Source organism: Aedes aegypti, chromosome 3, assembly GCF_002204515.2.
Source record: "Aedes aegypti strain LVP_AGWG chromosome 3, AaegL5.0 Primary Assembly, whole genome shotgun sequence".
NCBI classification, from domain to species: domain Eukaryota; kingdom Metazoa; phylum Arthropoda; class Insecta; order Diptera; family Culicidae; genus Aedes; species Aedes aegypti.
Window position 1 is genome coordinate 404731049 of NC_035109.1, and position 13486 is coordinate 404744534.

Consider the following 13486-nt stretch of genomic DNA (forward strand, 5'->3'; position numbering starts at 1 on the left):
ATCGAATTCCTAGTAGCAGCCATTGGCGTAGCTAGGATTTTTTTCTGTAGGAGGCCAAGGGGGGCCTAGCAGATACTTGTTTTACAGAAGTAATGTTGGCAGAGTGTCGTATTTCTCATGTATACCTGAATGAGCTAGTGTGCCATGCGATATTCCATATCGCAGCTCACAGATTATGTGAGACACGAGATGCAGATACGTACAAAATATATCCTAGTGAGCGAGTCTCATGAGACATCTCGTGAGGCTCGTCACATGCGCTTACTAGGAGTACTTTCATGCAGTTATGTTTGCCTAGTACAATGACCCCACGGAAGCATACGAATTCGGTCTATGCCTGTGTTTCTTCGGTGGCCAGCCCAAGTTTTTCAATTCAGATTCTTGAATCTTAACCGCGTTAAATCACGTCAGTCCTTTGAAACTGCCTACGGGCAGTTTGATCCATAGTTTAATCCCTTTTCCTTGCTTCTGAAACCTTCTCCTGCGAGGCTCAAATGCACTGTCACATTGAGATTTTCTCATGAGACGGCGCATGAGCCAGTGCAGATGTGATCGTTTGAGCTAGTACATTGCTACATGAGATCTAAAAAAATGTGTCTCCCCATAGCACGTGCTCAAGCGCGCGGTTATTTTTGTGCGCTCATGGCAAGCTGATCTCAAGCTCTTGATGTGAAGCGCGTATACATGATGTCTGAATGTCACGGTGCCCCGACAGACCGTTATTATGCAAAAAATTGTCCATCAAATCTGAGCACAGGGCTCGATTCCTAGGGTCATTCTGCACCTCTGGACCAATTTTTAAAAAATTCCCTAGGAGGAATCTCAAGAAATCTCGATTTGAAGTTTTTGACTAAAAATTTCAATATAATCCCTATCAAAATTTTTCTATAGCACTGAAAAAACCTACAAAAACGCTAAAAAAGTTGGCCAAACTGTTCTCAACTAGTATAACATTGTTACCGTTGCAATAATTAGAAATATTTACGACTTTTCCGGCATTCGCACTAAATGACCAGCTCACTGAAGTTTGCCTATTTTATTCGCTCAATAGTTTTCGCTCCTATTCTTAAATAAATGGGCTTAGAAGGCCAATAATAAGCGTTTTATACAGGGCAAATTGACAATGATGTTTCATTTAGGTAAGCTTGTATTAATCGTTGCTCTTTTTGCATTATTATTAAAAAACTGCTCAAGTTTTCGAAACACTTTTCAGTGCTGCACGATAAAGGATCGCGAGGTGTTTTGGCGAAGTTGTTAACGAAATAATGGATCTTTGAAGTCAGATAAGCCTTTATCAAGCAACAGTGTAGAAATGTCGTCTCCATTTGCAAGTTGCGTGTCCCTAAGCTGGTTACGTAATCCATAAAAGAAGATATTCGCAGCTAGAACACGTGTTTTTACTACAAGGGAAACATTATTATCATACGTCACACGTATATGGCTCTTCAACAACTTTAATTACATCTCCATCAAGAACTGCCTCAGCATCAACACATCTGAACCTGTTTTTTTTTCTCTATATGCGATCTTATACGTTTGGGTAGAATAAATGGCATCACAAGCTTATCTTAGTTGTCTATCTTCAAAATGGTAAAACCCTGCTTTACTGCACTGTGACCGATTCCAATAAAGTCATCGTCTGCAAAATCAAGAAGTATAAGCAGGGCAGATAATCGTCAGATTCGTCACCGACGAAATAAAAAAACAACGTCATCCAGTATAATAACTCTGGCAGGGCGTCGTCTTGTCATCAACGAAAAAAATGCATGACTAACTTCAACCCAAAATCGTCAACGAGCAAATATTTCTTTATTCCGCTTGCTACGCTTACATACATAAAGAAAGCGTTTACTGTATATTCGGTTCATATTTTTAGTCGGTTTGGTGCTCCCGAACGAAGATTCGCCCACAACGAAGGAATCGTATTTGATCGTCATCATGACGCCGAGCCTATGTGAATGGATCTCTGCGGCAAATCGTCATCCGACGCTGGTTGAGTGACGATGACAACGCTTTTTTTTAGTTTCGTCGCCGACTTTTTCTATTTGACGGCGACGATTGTCTACCCTGAGTGTAAGCGACAAAACGCAATATTGAACAGTAAATTCGGAAACACATCTCTTTTCATTCCATGTAATTTTACAAAAAAAGGCTCCTCGTCTACAATCCTTACACTTGATTAAATTTGTCTGCTTAATCAGCTTTTAGTCTCATTTTTAAGTCTTTGACATTACCTGCAACAGCTAGATTTTTGTTACTGAGCCGAACTACTAGAAATCAATAAACAGATTGACGATGAATCCCGAAAAAATAAAATAAAACGTAGTAAATGATTGAAGGTATATAGAGTGGAAGTCCTAGTGAAGTTGATACTTAAGTAGTGCTTAATGGGAATTTGTTTAAAATTGTTAATGACTTTGTTAATCTTCGAACACTTGTGACATATGACAAACATGTTTCCCATGTAGTTATAATCCTGTTGGGGCTGAGAATGTTGAACAGGATATTTTTTTACGTAAAGTGCTGAGGGCAATACTCGGTGGAAAACTAGACGTAAACATCAAGAGTAGTACCGGATAAACAAAGAAGAAAATTTGATTAAGCAAATAAATACGGCAGACTTTGGTGGGCTGGTCACATAGTGTGGAAGTCGAAAAATAAGCTGTTAATTAATAATATTCAGCATTGAATGTTTTACGTTTATTGAACGTAACATCAATAGTATATTGAAATTTATTTCTTTGATTTTATTATTAGCTTAGTTTAATAGCTTTCTGGTTTACGCCATGTAAAAGCATACTTAAGCCACTCTGGTGAGTTAAGTCAGTTGTAAATATTTATAATTTTAACAACGGTAACAATTATATAGTAGTTGAGAACAGTTTGGCTAACTTTTTGTGCGTTTTGTAGGTTTTTTCTATGCTATTGAAAAACTTTAATATGGATTATATTGAATTTTTAAGTCAAAAGCTTCAAACCGAGATTTCTCGAGATTGCTCCTAAGGATTTTTTTAAAAATTGGCCCAGGGGTGCAAAATGATCTCAGGAATCGAGCCCTGTGCTCAGATTTGATGGACAATTTTTTTGCATAATAATGGTCTGTCGGGGCACCGTGAATGTTGGTCGCAATAATCAAGATTTTCACAAATTTCGTAATTTTAACAGATTTGTATTGTTTTATTTATTTGTCATTTCGTGGTACATCATTTATATTTGTAAATTTCAATTTTCGCTACGGAAAAGATTCATTATTCTGTAATCCAGTTTAAAATTCATTAGGAATACTAACAAAAAAAACTCTCAAAGAATGTCCTTTGTGATGCTTCCACGATTTTTTCAGGTATTCAACCATGTGCTTTGAAAAGATTCCTCTATGAATTCCTACAGGATTTTCTTCATGAATTATTTTCGTACTTTTCAGTGCTTTCTCCATGACTCCTTTACCAGTTTTCACTGAGTTCGCCTGGGATAAAATTTTTCGAAGAATCTCTATCGAATTGCTTAAAAATCTGTTGAAAAATTCCACCAGAAATACGTTAGAAATTCTTTTAATATTTTCGACTGGAATGTCCTCTACGTACTTGTTACATTTTACTTTTTATCAATTGTTACTTTAAAGTATCCTCCAGTTGTTCATTATCAATTTGTTAATGATTTTCAGGAATTACTCAGGATTTCTTCAAACAAAATAGTACCGTCGGACGGGGCTACTTTTGATTCCAGGGGCTACTTTGGACACTCACTTTTTGTATTTATTAGCAGCGTAAATATTAATCTGAGCTATTTTGTGTCTTCAGCACTTTTATTAACCAATATATGCTCTATCACTAGACATGATTTTTTCTTGGAACAACATCAACAATAACAGGATAAACAAGAAAACATTTCAAAAAAGCCCGAATAAATATTCACAAGGTATAAAACATTGGCTATACAAACATTGTTTGAATTTTACCCATGTCTTGGAAACTTATTGGGAGCATCACAAAACTATCGAATCGTCATGTTTCATGAAAATCTTGTGATTTGTTTTGCTTAAAATTGTTGTTTTATTAAAATAATTGATCAAAGGTCTTATTTTTGCGACTTTAATTTTATTATAATGTTTTGGTTTGTGTATTTTACAACTTAAAAATAAATAAAATAAATGTTTGTAAAAGTGAACAGACATAAAACGCATATATTTCAATACGTACCAATGCCAAATTCACTACATAATCTCTAAAAAACAATTTTTCGTCATAATTTACATGAATTTGTAGTACAGAACAGTTGCATCCTTCAAATGCCTAAATTAAACTACTCTTAAGCCAGCTCTAAACTGCTTAGAAGCTAATAGCATATTACAAAAGCAAACTTACTTCTTTACGATCATGCTAAACTTTACTTCATAGATTGCGTTTTTCATGAAAATTACTTACTGGTATTAAATCAGTTACCGGTATTAATGTGATCCTTCAACATATCGTTCACATAACAGTCAGAATAAGAAAAAAAAAGAGTTTTTGTACATAACTCATTTATCATCGCAGTACCTAGTAGTTACGTCGTTCGTTTATGTTAACTTGAAAATCGAGCATTCGTAACTGATAGTTCCATTTAAGAGGAAGTGGAAAATTTATGTTTCATACTGCAAACTGAGAATAGTGAATGGCATGTTTCGTTGAAATTTGTTATATATGTGTAATTGATTCTAGCTTTGCAATTTTCTACATTAAGTTTATCAATGAAAAACGTTCCATAACATCACAGTGGACGACAATTTATTGAATCAGTTTGAAAGTTATAAAAAAAATCATTTCATTAGCGAATTGTGAAAATGTCCAAAGTAGCCCCTTTTTTTTATCTTGAAGGACACGCTTTTTTCGCTATTCAAGCATTTTTGTTATTTCTTGATGGATTTGCCTCATATTTTGCACATTTGTTACGAACATATACAACTTAAATATAGGCAAAAATTATCAACATCTATCCATAATTCTTAGAGTTACAAATCCTCAAAGTTAAAGAATGTGGAAATAATGTCAAAAGAAGCCCCGTTTGACGGTATATTAAATTCTAGAAGTCTCACCAAAAATGTCATCAATATCATCAAGCAAGGATTCATTCCACGAATTCTTCAAAGAGTTTGCCAAAAGTTTTTCCAACTTTGGTTTTGAACTTCATGCTAAAGTTCCTCTACAGGAGTGTTTGAAAAAATCACAGAAAAAATTATCCAGACTTCCTGCAAAAAAAAATGATTCTTCCAGGAGTTAATCCAAGGATTCTTTGTAAAATTCCAGTATTTCATGAGTAATTAAAAGGAATTCGATTGGGAACATGTTTCTCAAATAAGTTGTCCGCAGATCTATCATCGTTTTTTCACAGATAATTATTTTTTTAGATTTCTCTAACGTCAATGAGCAACATCCTGCATTCCTTCAAAACCCTCTCGAAATCCCTGACTAAGAAATATTTATAGAATTCTAATTTTCCTATAAAATTTCTAGCTGAAAACGTTCAACAGTTCTTTCGAAAACTCTTCTGTGAAAATACTCAAAGATTTCCGGAGTAATTTGTTCAGGGATTTCTTAGAAAACTAAACTATTGTTTCCTAAGATTCTCCCGAAAAATTTACCAGAGATTTATCCAAGTATTTTCCAGTGAATTTTAAATCACACTAACGATTCTTTTGGAAATTTTTGAAGAAATTTTCCATCAAATTCACTAAGATTTCGCAATTCATTCTTGAACTTCTTAAAAAAAATCTCCAGAACATTCGTCGGGAATTCTATCAGGTTCAATAAATAAGCCACATGGTAATCTCAGGATTCATCCAAAAATATTATTTAAAAATGTATACACTCTTTATTTTTTGGTTAAAAAACTACTCCAGAAAATTATCAATATTTTAGGGATTGTTTTACAAATTCCTCTACGAATCACTCCATACCAGATTTCCAGGGAAACACATGTAAAATGTAATGAATTTACAAATAAAACAATTTCCTCAAGAAGTTCCATCAGAATCTTTTTGAGAATTTATCCTTGAAATCTATCCTTCCTTGACCGCTGGTTTTCTAGAATCCTGCCAGAAAGCCTCTAGAAATTCTGCCCTCGTATCGCACAAAAATTCAAACCAAGATGGATTCTGACAATAATTGGTAACATTATTTCTAGAGAAGTGTTTTAAGGAAGATCTATACAAATTTCTTTATGAATATCTTAATAAATCGTTTCCCTCTTCCCAGTTATTTCGGTACACGTTGCGCTACAGATTCGTTTACCGCTATGCTAATTTCCGAAGCAAAAGTTTTCCAGAGGGTTTTCAACAAATTTCCTCTGAAGATTCGAAGGCAAGAGACATTTCAAAAACATTTTTTTTTTCAAATTTTTGAATAAACTTGAAAAAAGCAAAAAAAAAGTAGACATAGTTGGAATGGATGTCCACCAGGAGGAATTGAAGCTTTGAAAGTATGAACATGTCCCACAATATTATTTGACTAAGTTCCAAGAGATTTGCAAAACTTCTGAAGCCACCTTTCAATATTCCTTGAGGATTTTGATTATACTTGAATTCTATTGAGAATATCAAAAAGTTTTATGACTAAATTTTGCTACAAATCTGCTGAAAATCATTCAAATAATCTATGAAAAAATATATTTTTTTTAAATTGAGTTGAGCAATAAATTTATTCTTGCAAAAATACTTCAAACATTGAATCGAAAAGAATTTATCGTTGGAATAAAACATTATGGTCGATTTCGTTACATTTTTTTTCGCACCAGGTTAAATTACTGCCATTTATCTGAAGAAAACTTGGCCATGTCGAAATTCCTTGAAGGTTAAGCCTCATTTTTTCGACAAAAATTCCCGCTATGTATTGTCTAACAAAATTCCTATAGTATTTTTTCTATTTTTTTTGGACATTTTACGAGTTGAAGTTAATGTTCTTGTATTTATAATCTTAGTAATATATATTCTTCAGTGAATTCTCATAGGGGAAATCATCATCACCGAACACATGAGAAAACACAATGCAGTGAATATGCTTAAAGCTCGAACAGCATTATTTGAATTATTCAGAAAAAAAATATTTAGAAATCAAATTTCCAGGATATTGACGCTTTTTTGTACCACGGTATTTTAACAACGGAGATGTCGAAAAAAAATGCGCTAATCGCATACAATAAGAAGCTACTTCCAACAGTAACTAATCGATCGACAGCTGGACGTTTAAGTTTTCGGTTGTCGCGCGATTCACCGAAGTCAGAACCGCCACGCTAATGTTGTGTAAGACAAGCGAGGTTTTCTCTAAAATAACGTAACTACTTACACAAGAGATTTTTGTCAATAACAAGAGCCATGTACATTGATTCAAAAGTTTTTGGTTCGTGTTATGTTGTTATATTTTTAATTTCAATTTTTATTATCAAAAATTCTGGGGGGGGGGGGTGTGCTGGATGATCCTGGAGGGGGCCAGGGGGGCCTGTTCCTACGCCAATGGTAGCAGCAAAGATCAGGTGAGTCACTGGCGTGACAATTTGCGACATCAGGATCGATGGAAACATGTCCGAAGAAATCCGCTCGTAAGAGCTACAAATTATAATGTATTTTTTTTTTAAACAATTGAAAAGTTTTAAGATTTCGGCACTTCCAAATAAATAATAATAATAAAATAAAATAAAAACATGTTTGAAAATTCAGTTTTTGACAGCTTTTTAGAAAACTGGACCATTAAAGTTCGAGAAGTATGTGAATTTATGAAGACATATCCCATTGTTCGATCTTGTCGGCTCCGGGCTCTAGGCAATTTGAATTATCAAACTGTATAAACAGAAGCCCCGTGTGTATATAAGAATCCTGCATGATGTCATGTATATATTCGCTTGTATCTATATTTGTATTGATATGAGAGAGATGAGATTTAGATCTTCAGATTGGTGTGATGTAGTCTATAAGCAAAACAAAAAAAACAGTTTTACGTCCGATCTCCGGTTATAATCTTCAATCCATAAAAGTGAAATATGCTCATTTTAACATCCCAGACAACCAGAATGTACGTATAATGAAATCACCTTTTATGTAATGCGATGCTTATATGTGAAAAATTTCACGTATAAGATGTCGCGGAAAGGCCTTATACGTACAAAAGTGGAGGCGATATAGGGTAGGTGTACCAGTTATGGACATAATGGTTCCCTATTTCGCCATACGTAATTACTTTCATGTCTTCAAATTTTAAAAATTTTTATGTGTTGTAGTAGTTAGATTTAAGATAGATCTTGATGTTAAAACATTCAAAAAGATTGGAAATGTGAAAGTTATCAAAATTTCACATATGGCCAAATAGGGAACCACTATGGCCATAACTGGTACACTTTCCCTATGTGCAAATTTTATATGATAAAAAATAGCATGAAATGCGAATGTGTAGATTTTATTGCGAAATAAAGTAAACTCTTATGCGACTTAATTTATGATAACAAAGTTGATTTGACAGCTGCTACGGATTGATCCGACTTACTATGTACGAGTATACGGGACGAAACAAAATGCACTGATGAACTCGGAAAATAAAGTTTTATGCGAGAAAACTCGTCACTCAAACGATTTCTGTCACCGTTTTGTGCGGGTGTGATGTTATTTGTACAAGTAAACGAGTTTTTGCGTTATTTCTTATGCAACTTCTGGTTGTCTAGGCATTCCACGGTTGTGTCAAAAAACTGTGTTAATCACGCACCCATTGTGAGTTGAGGCCATAAGTTGCACTTTTATATGAATCAAGAATGCCGTTAATAGGATATGCCTCCCCATGAAATCTTCATATATACTCACAATAGTGGACTCCCTTTTGATGTCGCGCTTCTTCTTCTTGCCGCAAAGCCTCATCACGTGCTTCATGTTCGGGAAAATGTTGAACGGCGGCGGCAGTGTCGAACTCTCTTCAAAGTAGCTCATCCACAGCCGGGTACGGGCAAACTTCCATTCCGTGTCCGAGTGTTCGTCAATCATCGCGTACGAATTGGACATCATAGCGATAAGCAGGTTCAGTAGGACAATCACGTTGATCACGCAGTACGATCCGAACATGAGCAAACCCCAGAAGCGAGTGTACGACTTGATGCCCGCCAGTTCGAAGCTTTCCAGCCCGACCATACCGAAACTGGCCCAGAACAGTGACTGCGATGACTCGAATAGACTGAAAGACGGGAGAATGTTCATGATCTTGATCATTCGAGGGTAAGTGGATAGACATACTTTCCAAAGCGTCTCCATTTCATGCAGGCATCTCCCTGGTTGTCCCAATCCGGTAGTCCACCCTTCAAGCTGTAGCATTTTGACTTTTCCAAGTCGGCAAAATACCACAACAGTTGGTTCAGCCCTATTCGGAAAAAGAATCAACATTCTGGTCTTACACATTCCTATTAAAAATACTTACCACAAGCGAAAGCAAACAGCACTAGCGAGTATATGAAGAAGAACTTGACGATATCGATCACCATTCGACCGAGAGAGATCTGCAACGGTCCCAAGTGCGGATTGATCGAGAACAGATGGACCAACTTCAGAGCCGAGAAAATATTAGCCGCCGCGAACAACCCCTCCGCGATCAATTGCGGATCGAAGTCATCCCAGTGTTCTCGGGCGATGTAAGCCGTACTGGGGTCCTTGTTGATCTCCGAGGTCTGTTGGATGTAAGCGATCACTCGCAACATCGCAACACAGCAGTACAGAAAATTCCGGGAGAAATCGATAAAGTTCCACATGTTTTTCAGATAGTTTCGGATGCCTTCGATGAAGATCTCCTGCGTTTCTTCCCATATGAAACCTATCACATAGATTACGACGAGGCACTCCAGATAAGTCGGTCCGTTGCCTCGTTGACGGGCCAATTCTTCCTGGAGCGCTCGTTTCATACTGTCCGTCCCAAATAGCAGTACAATCTGAACTTCAGCTCGCTGTGACACCAAGATCAAGAGGAATAAAAAGAATAGATACGATGAGGCGTGGATCAAGAACTTCATGAACGGTTTTCGCATAAACTTGGACGTTTCACAAGAAGGAGCTATCATGTACATCATACAGTAGAACGGGAACAGAACGGCCACTTTGGTGATGATCGCAATCTTTTCCATCGCAGATTTTCGTCGGAAGCCAGGAACTCCTTCGTACCACATTGCGGCCAACAGTTGCTGGATGTTCGGATGGGCGACAAACTTTTTCTGTTTGTAATCGATTGCTAGTTCTAATCGGGTTAGCTTCATGTGATCCCCATCCATGTAGGGAGGTGAGTCAGGGTCGTAGTTCAGAATGATGGCCAGCTCTTGCGAACTTCGTGACTGATCCAGTAGATCTACGGCGAAACTCTGACATTGGCGACGCAGTTCGAGATACTGAGCTTTGCATTCCTGTTCAGCGAATGCGAGGTTTCGCAATTCCCACGAAAGCTGGAAAGCCGTTAGAAGAGGATCTTGGGAGCTGAGAGCGATCAGCGATGGGCTTGCCAAAGCACGATACTCGTTGACACGCGCCAACGAGTGTCGGAGGGAGTCTTCCGATGATCTCCGGATACAGTCGTCGCAACCGCACCTGTTGGGTGGTTCAGTCCATAGCCATTATTCTAATTGTAATTCAAAATCAATCACCAAATTGATACTCACTTAACATCGTGTGGCATGGGAAGGGTCGCTCCACGATCCAATAGAATCTTCAGGATCTCGTAGTTGTTTTTGTGAGCAGCCAGCATCAGTGGAGTGATATCTGGGGTGAACATTGCTGTGTTCATGTCCACTTTTTGCCAACTCTGAAAATCATTCAGAAACAAGCAAATGATGAAGTATGTTTCACACAAATATTACCGTCACTTCATACATAAAGTTCGCCCTCCTTGTGGATGAGTTCCTCGTGCTCCAGGAGCAGCTCGACAGCTTCCACGAACTCGGCATTGATCGCTTGCAGTAGGCCGTCCTTTGTGTCCACCTGCATAATGATGAGCAGTTCGACCATCTCCAGGTTTTCGCCATCGATGGCCAATGTGAGAGCACCGCGGCCCAACGGATCCACACAGTTGATGTTGATGTGATGGCGTCGGTGGGCACGTTGGAGAATCCTATAAAATGAAAGAAAGCATTAACTAGGTAGTTCACTCCTCTATCGGCAGCATCATTTTTGAAATATATCATTTTTGAAGTATTGAAATCACAATAACATTTTTATTTTTCGACATTGTTGCACCATTTTTCCACAAATTCCCAAAAAAAACTCTTCCATGTATTTTTGATCACCTGGTATTGAAAATATTCCTTGTGCAACCAATGGTGTTCCCCATTGCTCTGAATCAGTATCGAGCCAATTGTTAAGCGAGAAAACGTCGATGGGAAAAATTGTCATAAAATTTTAAAGTCGTGAAAGTAGAAGAGAATATTGGTCATGTGGATTAACCGGATTCATACAGGTAGCAGACCCCAATTCAAGCGTGTGCTAGAATAAGGGCGTAAGTCGATTTCTCTTCATCGATCCTTTCTTTTGTCAATGAAAGTGACAAGATGTTGATTTGTTACAATTATTTGTAATTGCAGGACGAAGGTAAGCTTTTTTTTATTTTTGTTGAGTACCTTCATTAAAATACATTCATTGTAATTCATTTTTGTTTGAACTGTTTATTATTATACATATTGTAAAACCGGTATAAAAGGTCAAAAGACAAAAGGTTGGAAGACAAAAGGTCGAAAGACAGAAGGTTGAAAGGACAAAAGGTCGAAAATTATTTGCTTGGCGGGAAATTTGTCCTTCTTTGGAAAAAGAAGATTTTCGACCTTTTTCTCTTCTTCTTTGTTCTTCGACCTTTTACCCTTTCGACCTTTTGTCATAGATTCGTAAAAACATTGTTAAGTTGATTTTTTTCTTCTATTTCAAAGAAAATATAAATTTTATTTAAAATCTTATAAATCCCGGGATACTCAGGTCGATAGCTTAGTTGGTAAAGCACTCGTCTAGCATGCAAGAGTCGTGAGTCCACCTAAGCACGTGAGTTGTTTTTTTTTTACATTTTTTTTCAACGTTTTTAAGACAATTTACACCGTCTTCAGCCAAAGACAACACGAAACACCAAATAGCCCAGTGATGAATTTTTCGTTTCCACTGACTTGAGCGGGAATCGAACCCACGTTTCGTGGCGCTCACAACACGGCTAAACGGCTGACGCCGCTAGTTAAGATTTAATTCCTATACCGCAAAAATGGACAAATTACCCTAGATGTAATTGTCGCTGCATTGCACTATCCAGCTGTATTTTGAGCTTTATAATGAAACATTAGACAAAAACGTTCTTCAACAGAGTTGTTTGTATCAGTTATGCTTTTTGTTTGGCGTTACTGAAAATAAGGGGGTGTCTTATTTGTAGAAATTATAGCATACATGTTTCAGTAAACTTGTAGACCATTCAATTTCAAACAACTCTACTAAAACAAGTTTTGTAGATTTAGAGTTTTTTTTCCCTATGGTGACATAGGGTAGTCTAAAGAAAACTGTTGTTTTGGCTCCACCGTTTTCAATTCTAATATCCTATTAAAGTAGTCTATGAAACTCTTTCAGAGCTACAAAAATGCGTAAATCGGTGATCGCCTACTTTGATTGTGAATATTGAAATCAGTTGTCCTCACTGCAACAAGGACTATGTTAGTCAAACGAAGCGGTCTCTTGACGTTAGATTCAAGGAACAATTAGCGGAGATAGGAAAGGCTCAGAAGTCTATAGTCAAGGGGATGACTCACGATTTCGAATCTAAGGTAGCAGAACATGTGTTTGCAGAGGATCATACTATAACGACGGCGGATATCAAAATTTTACGAAATGTTTCTTCTCCTTGGAAATTGGATGTGGCTGAGAGTCTCGAAATTTGCAAACAGGTACCTGCGACGCTACTCAAGACCAAGGCAACGGCAACACATGGATTTTCAACTTGATACCAACTAATCGTTCCCGTGATGTACCTAACAGCTCTTAAATTTTAAGTATCTACAAAAAGGGGAAGGGAATTCTGACTATACCTAGTGTAAATATATAATATGTGCATACGATGGATTTCTTCAAGTCGAGTCTAGTACACGATACTGAAGACGGCCTTATAGGTGGACATACGCGTATCTGTCAAAGGATACAAACTCTAGCGGAATGAATGGTATATTATTCTAAATTCGGGTTATCGTTTATTTATAGGTATTTTACTGAACAGCACGAATTTTTATTATAAAATTTGACGATTTACAACTTAGCCTACCGTCAAACGGTGTAACTTGAAACATGGGTGAAAATAGCAACACATCGACATGTAACCGGGTTGACGTTTTCTGTAGCATGGAATAAAATTATTTTAATTTTTACATCGGTTATTGAACTTAGATATAAAACAGCAGATTTTTGGCACAGATTTAAGCATTGTTTCTGTTTTGGTTGGTTTGTTGAAGTTGAAAATCATTTCACATTTTTGATCATCATCACATC

At 36.9% G+C, this 13486-nt stretch overlaps 1 protein-coding gene across 1 annotated transcript in view; it reads right to left on the bottom strand.

Moving 5' to 3' along the window:
* Positions 1-13486, bottom strand: part of LOC5566698 (transient-receptor-potential-like protein) — a 53812-nt gene that overhangs the window by 14289 nt on the left and 26037 nt on the right. Inside the window, exons 4-8 of the mRNA XM_001651056.2 lie at positions 10856-11093; positions 10645-10787; positions 9423-10573; positions 9242-9365; positions 8819-9182 (exon numbers count right to left, since the gene is read on the bottom strand). Of these exons, the coding sequence (XP_001651106.2) occupies positions 8819-9182; positions 9242-9365; positions 9423-10573; positions 10645-10787; positions 10856-11093 (2020 nt within the window). The remainder of the gene's footprint in view (positions 1-8818; positions 9183-9241; positions 9366-9422; positions 10574-10644; positions 10788-10855; positions 11094-13486) is intronic.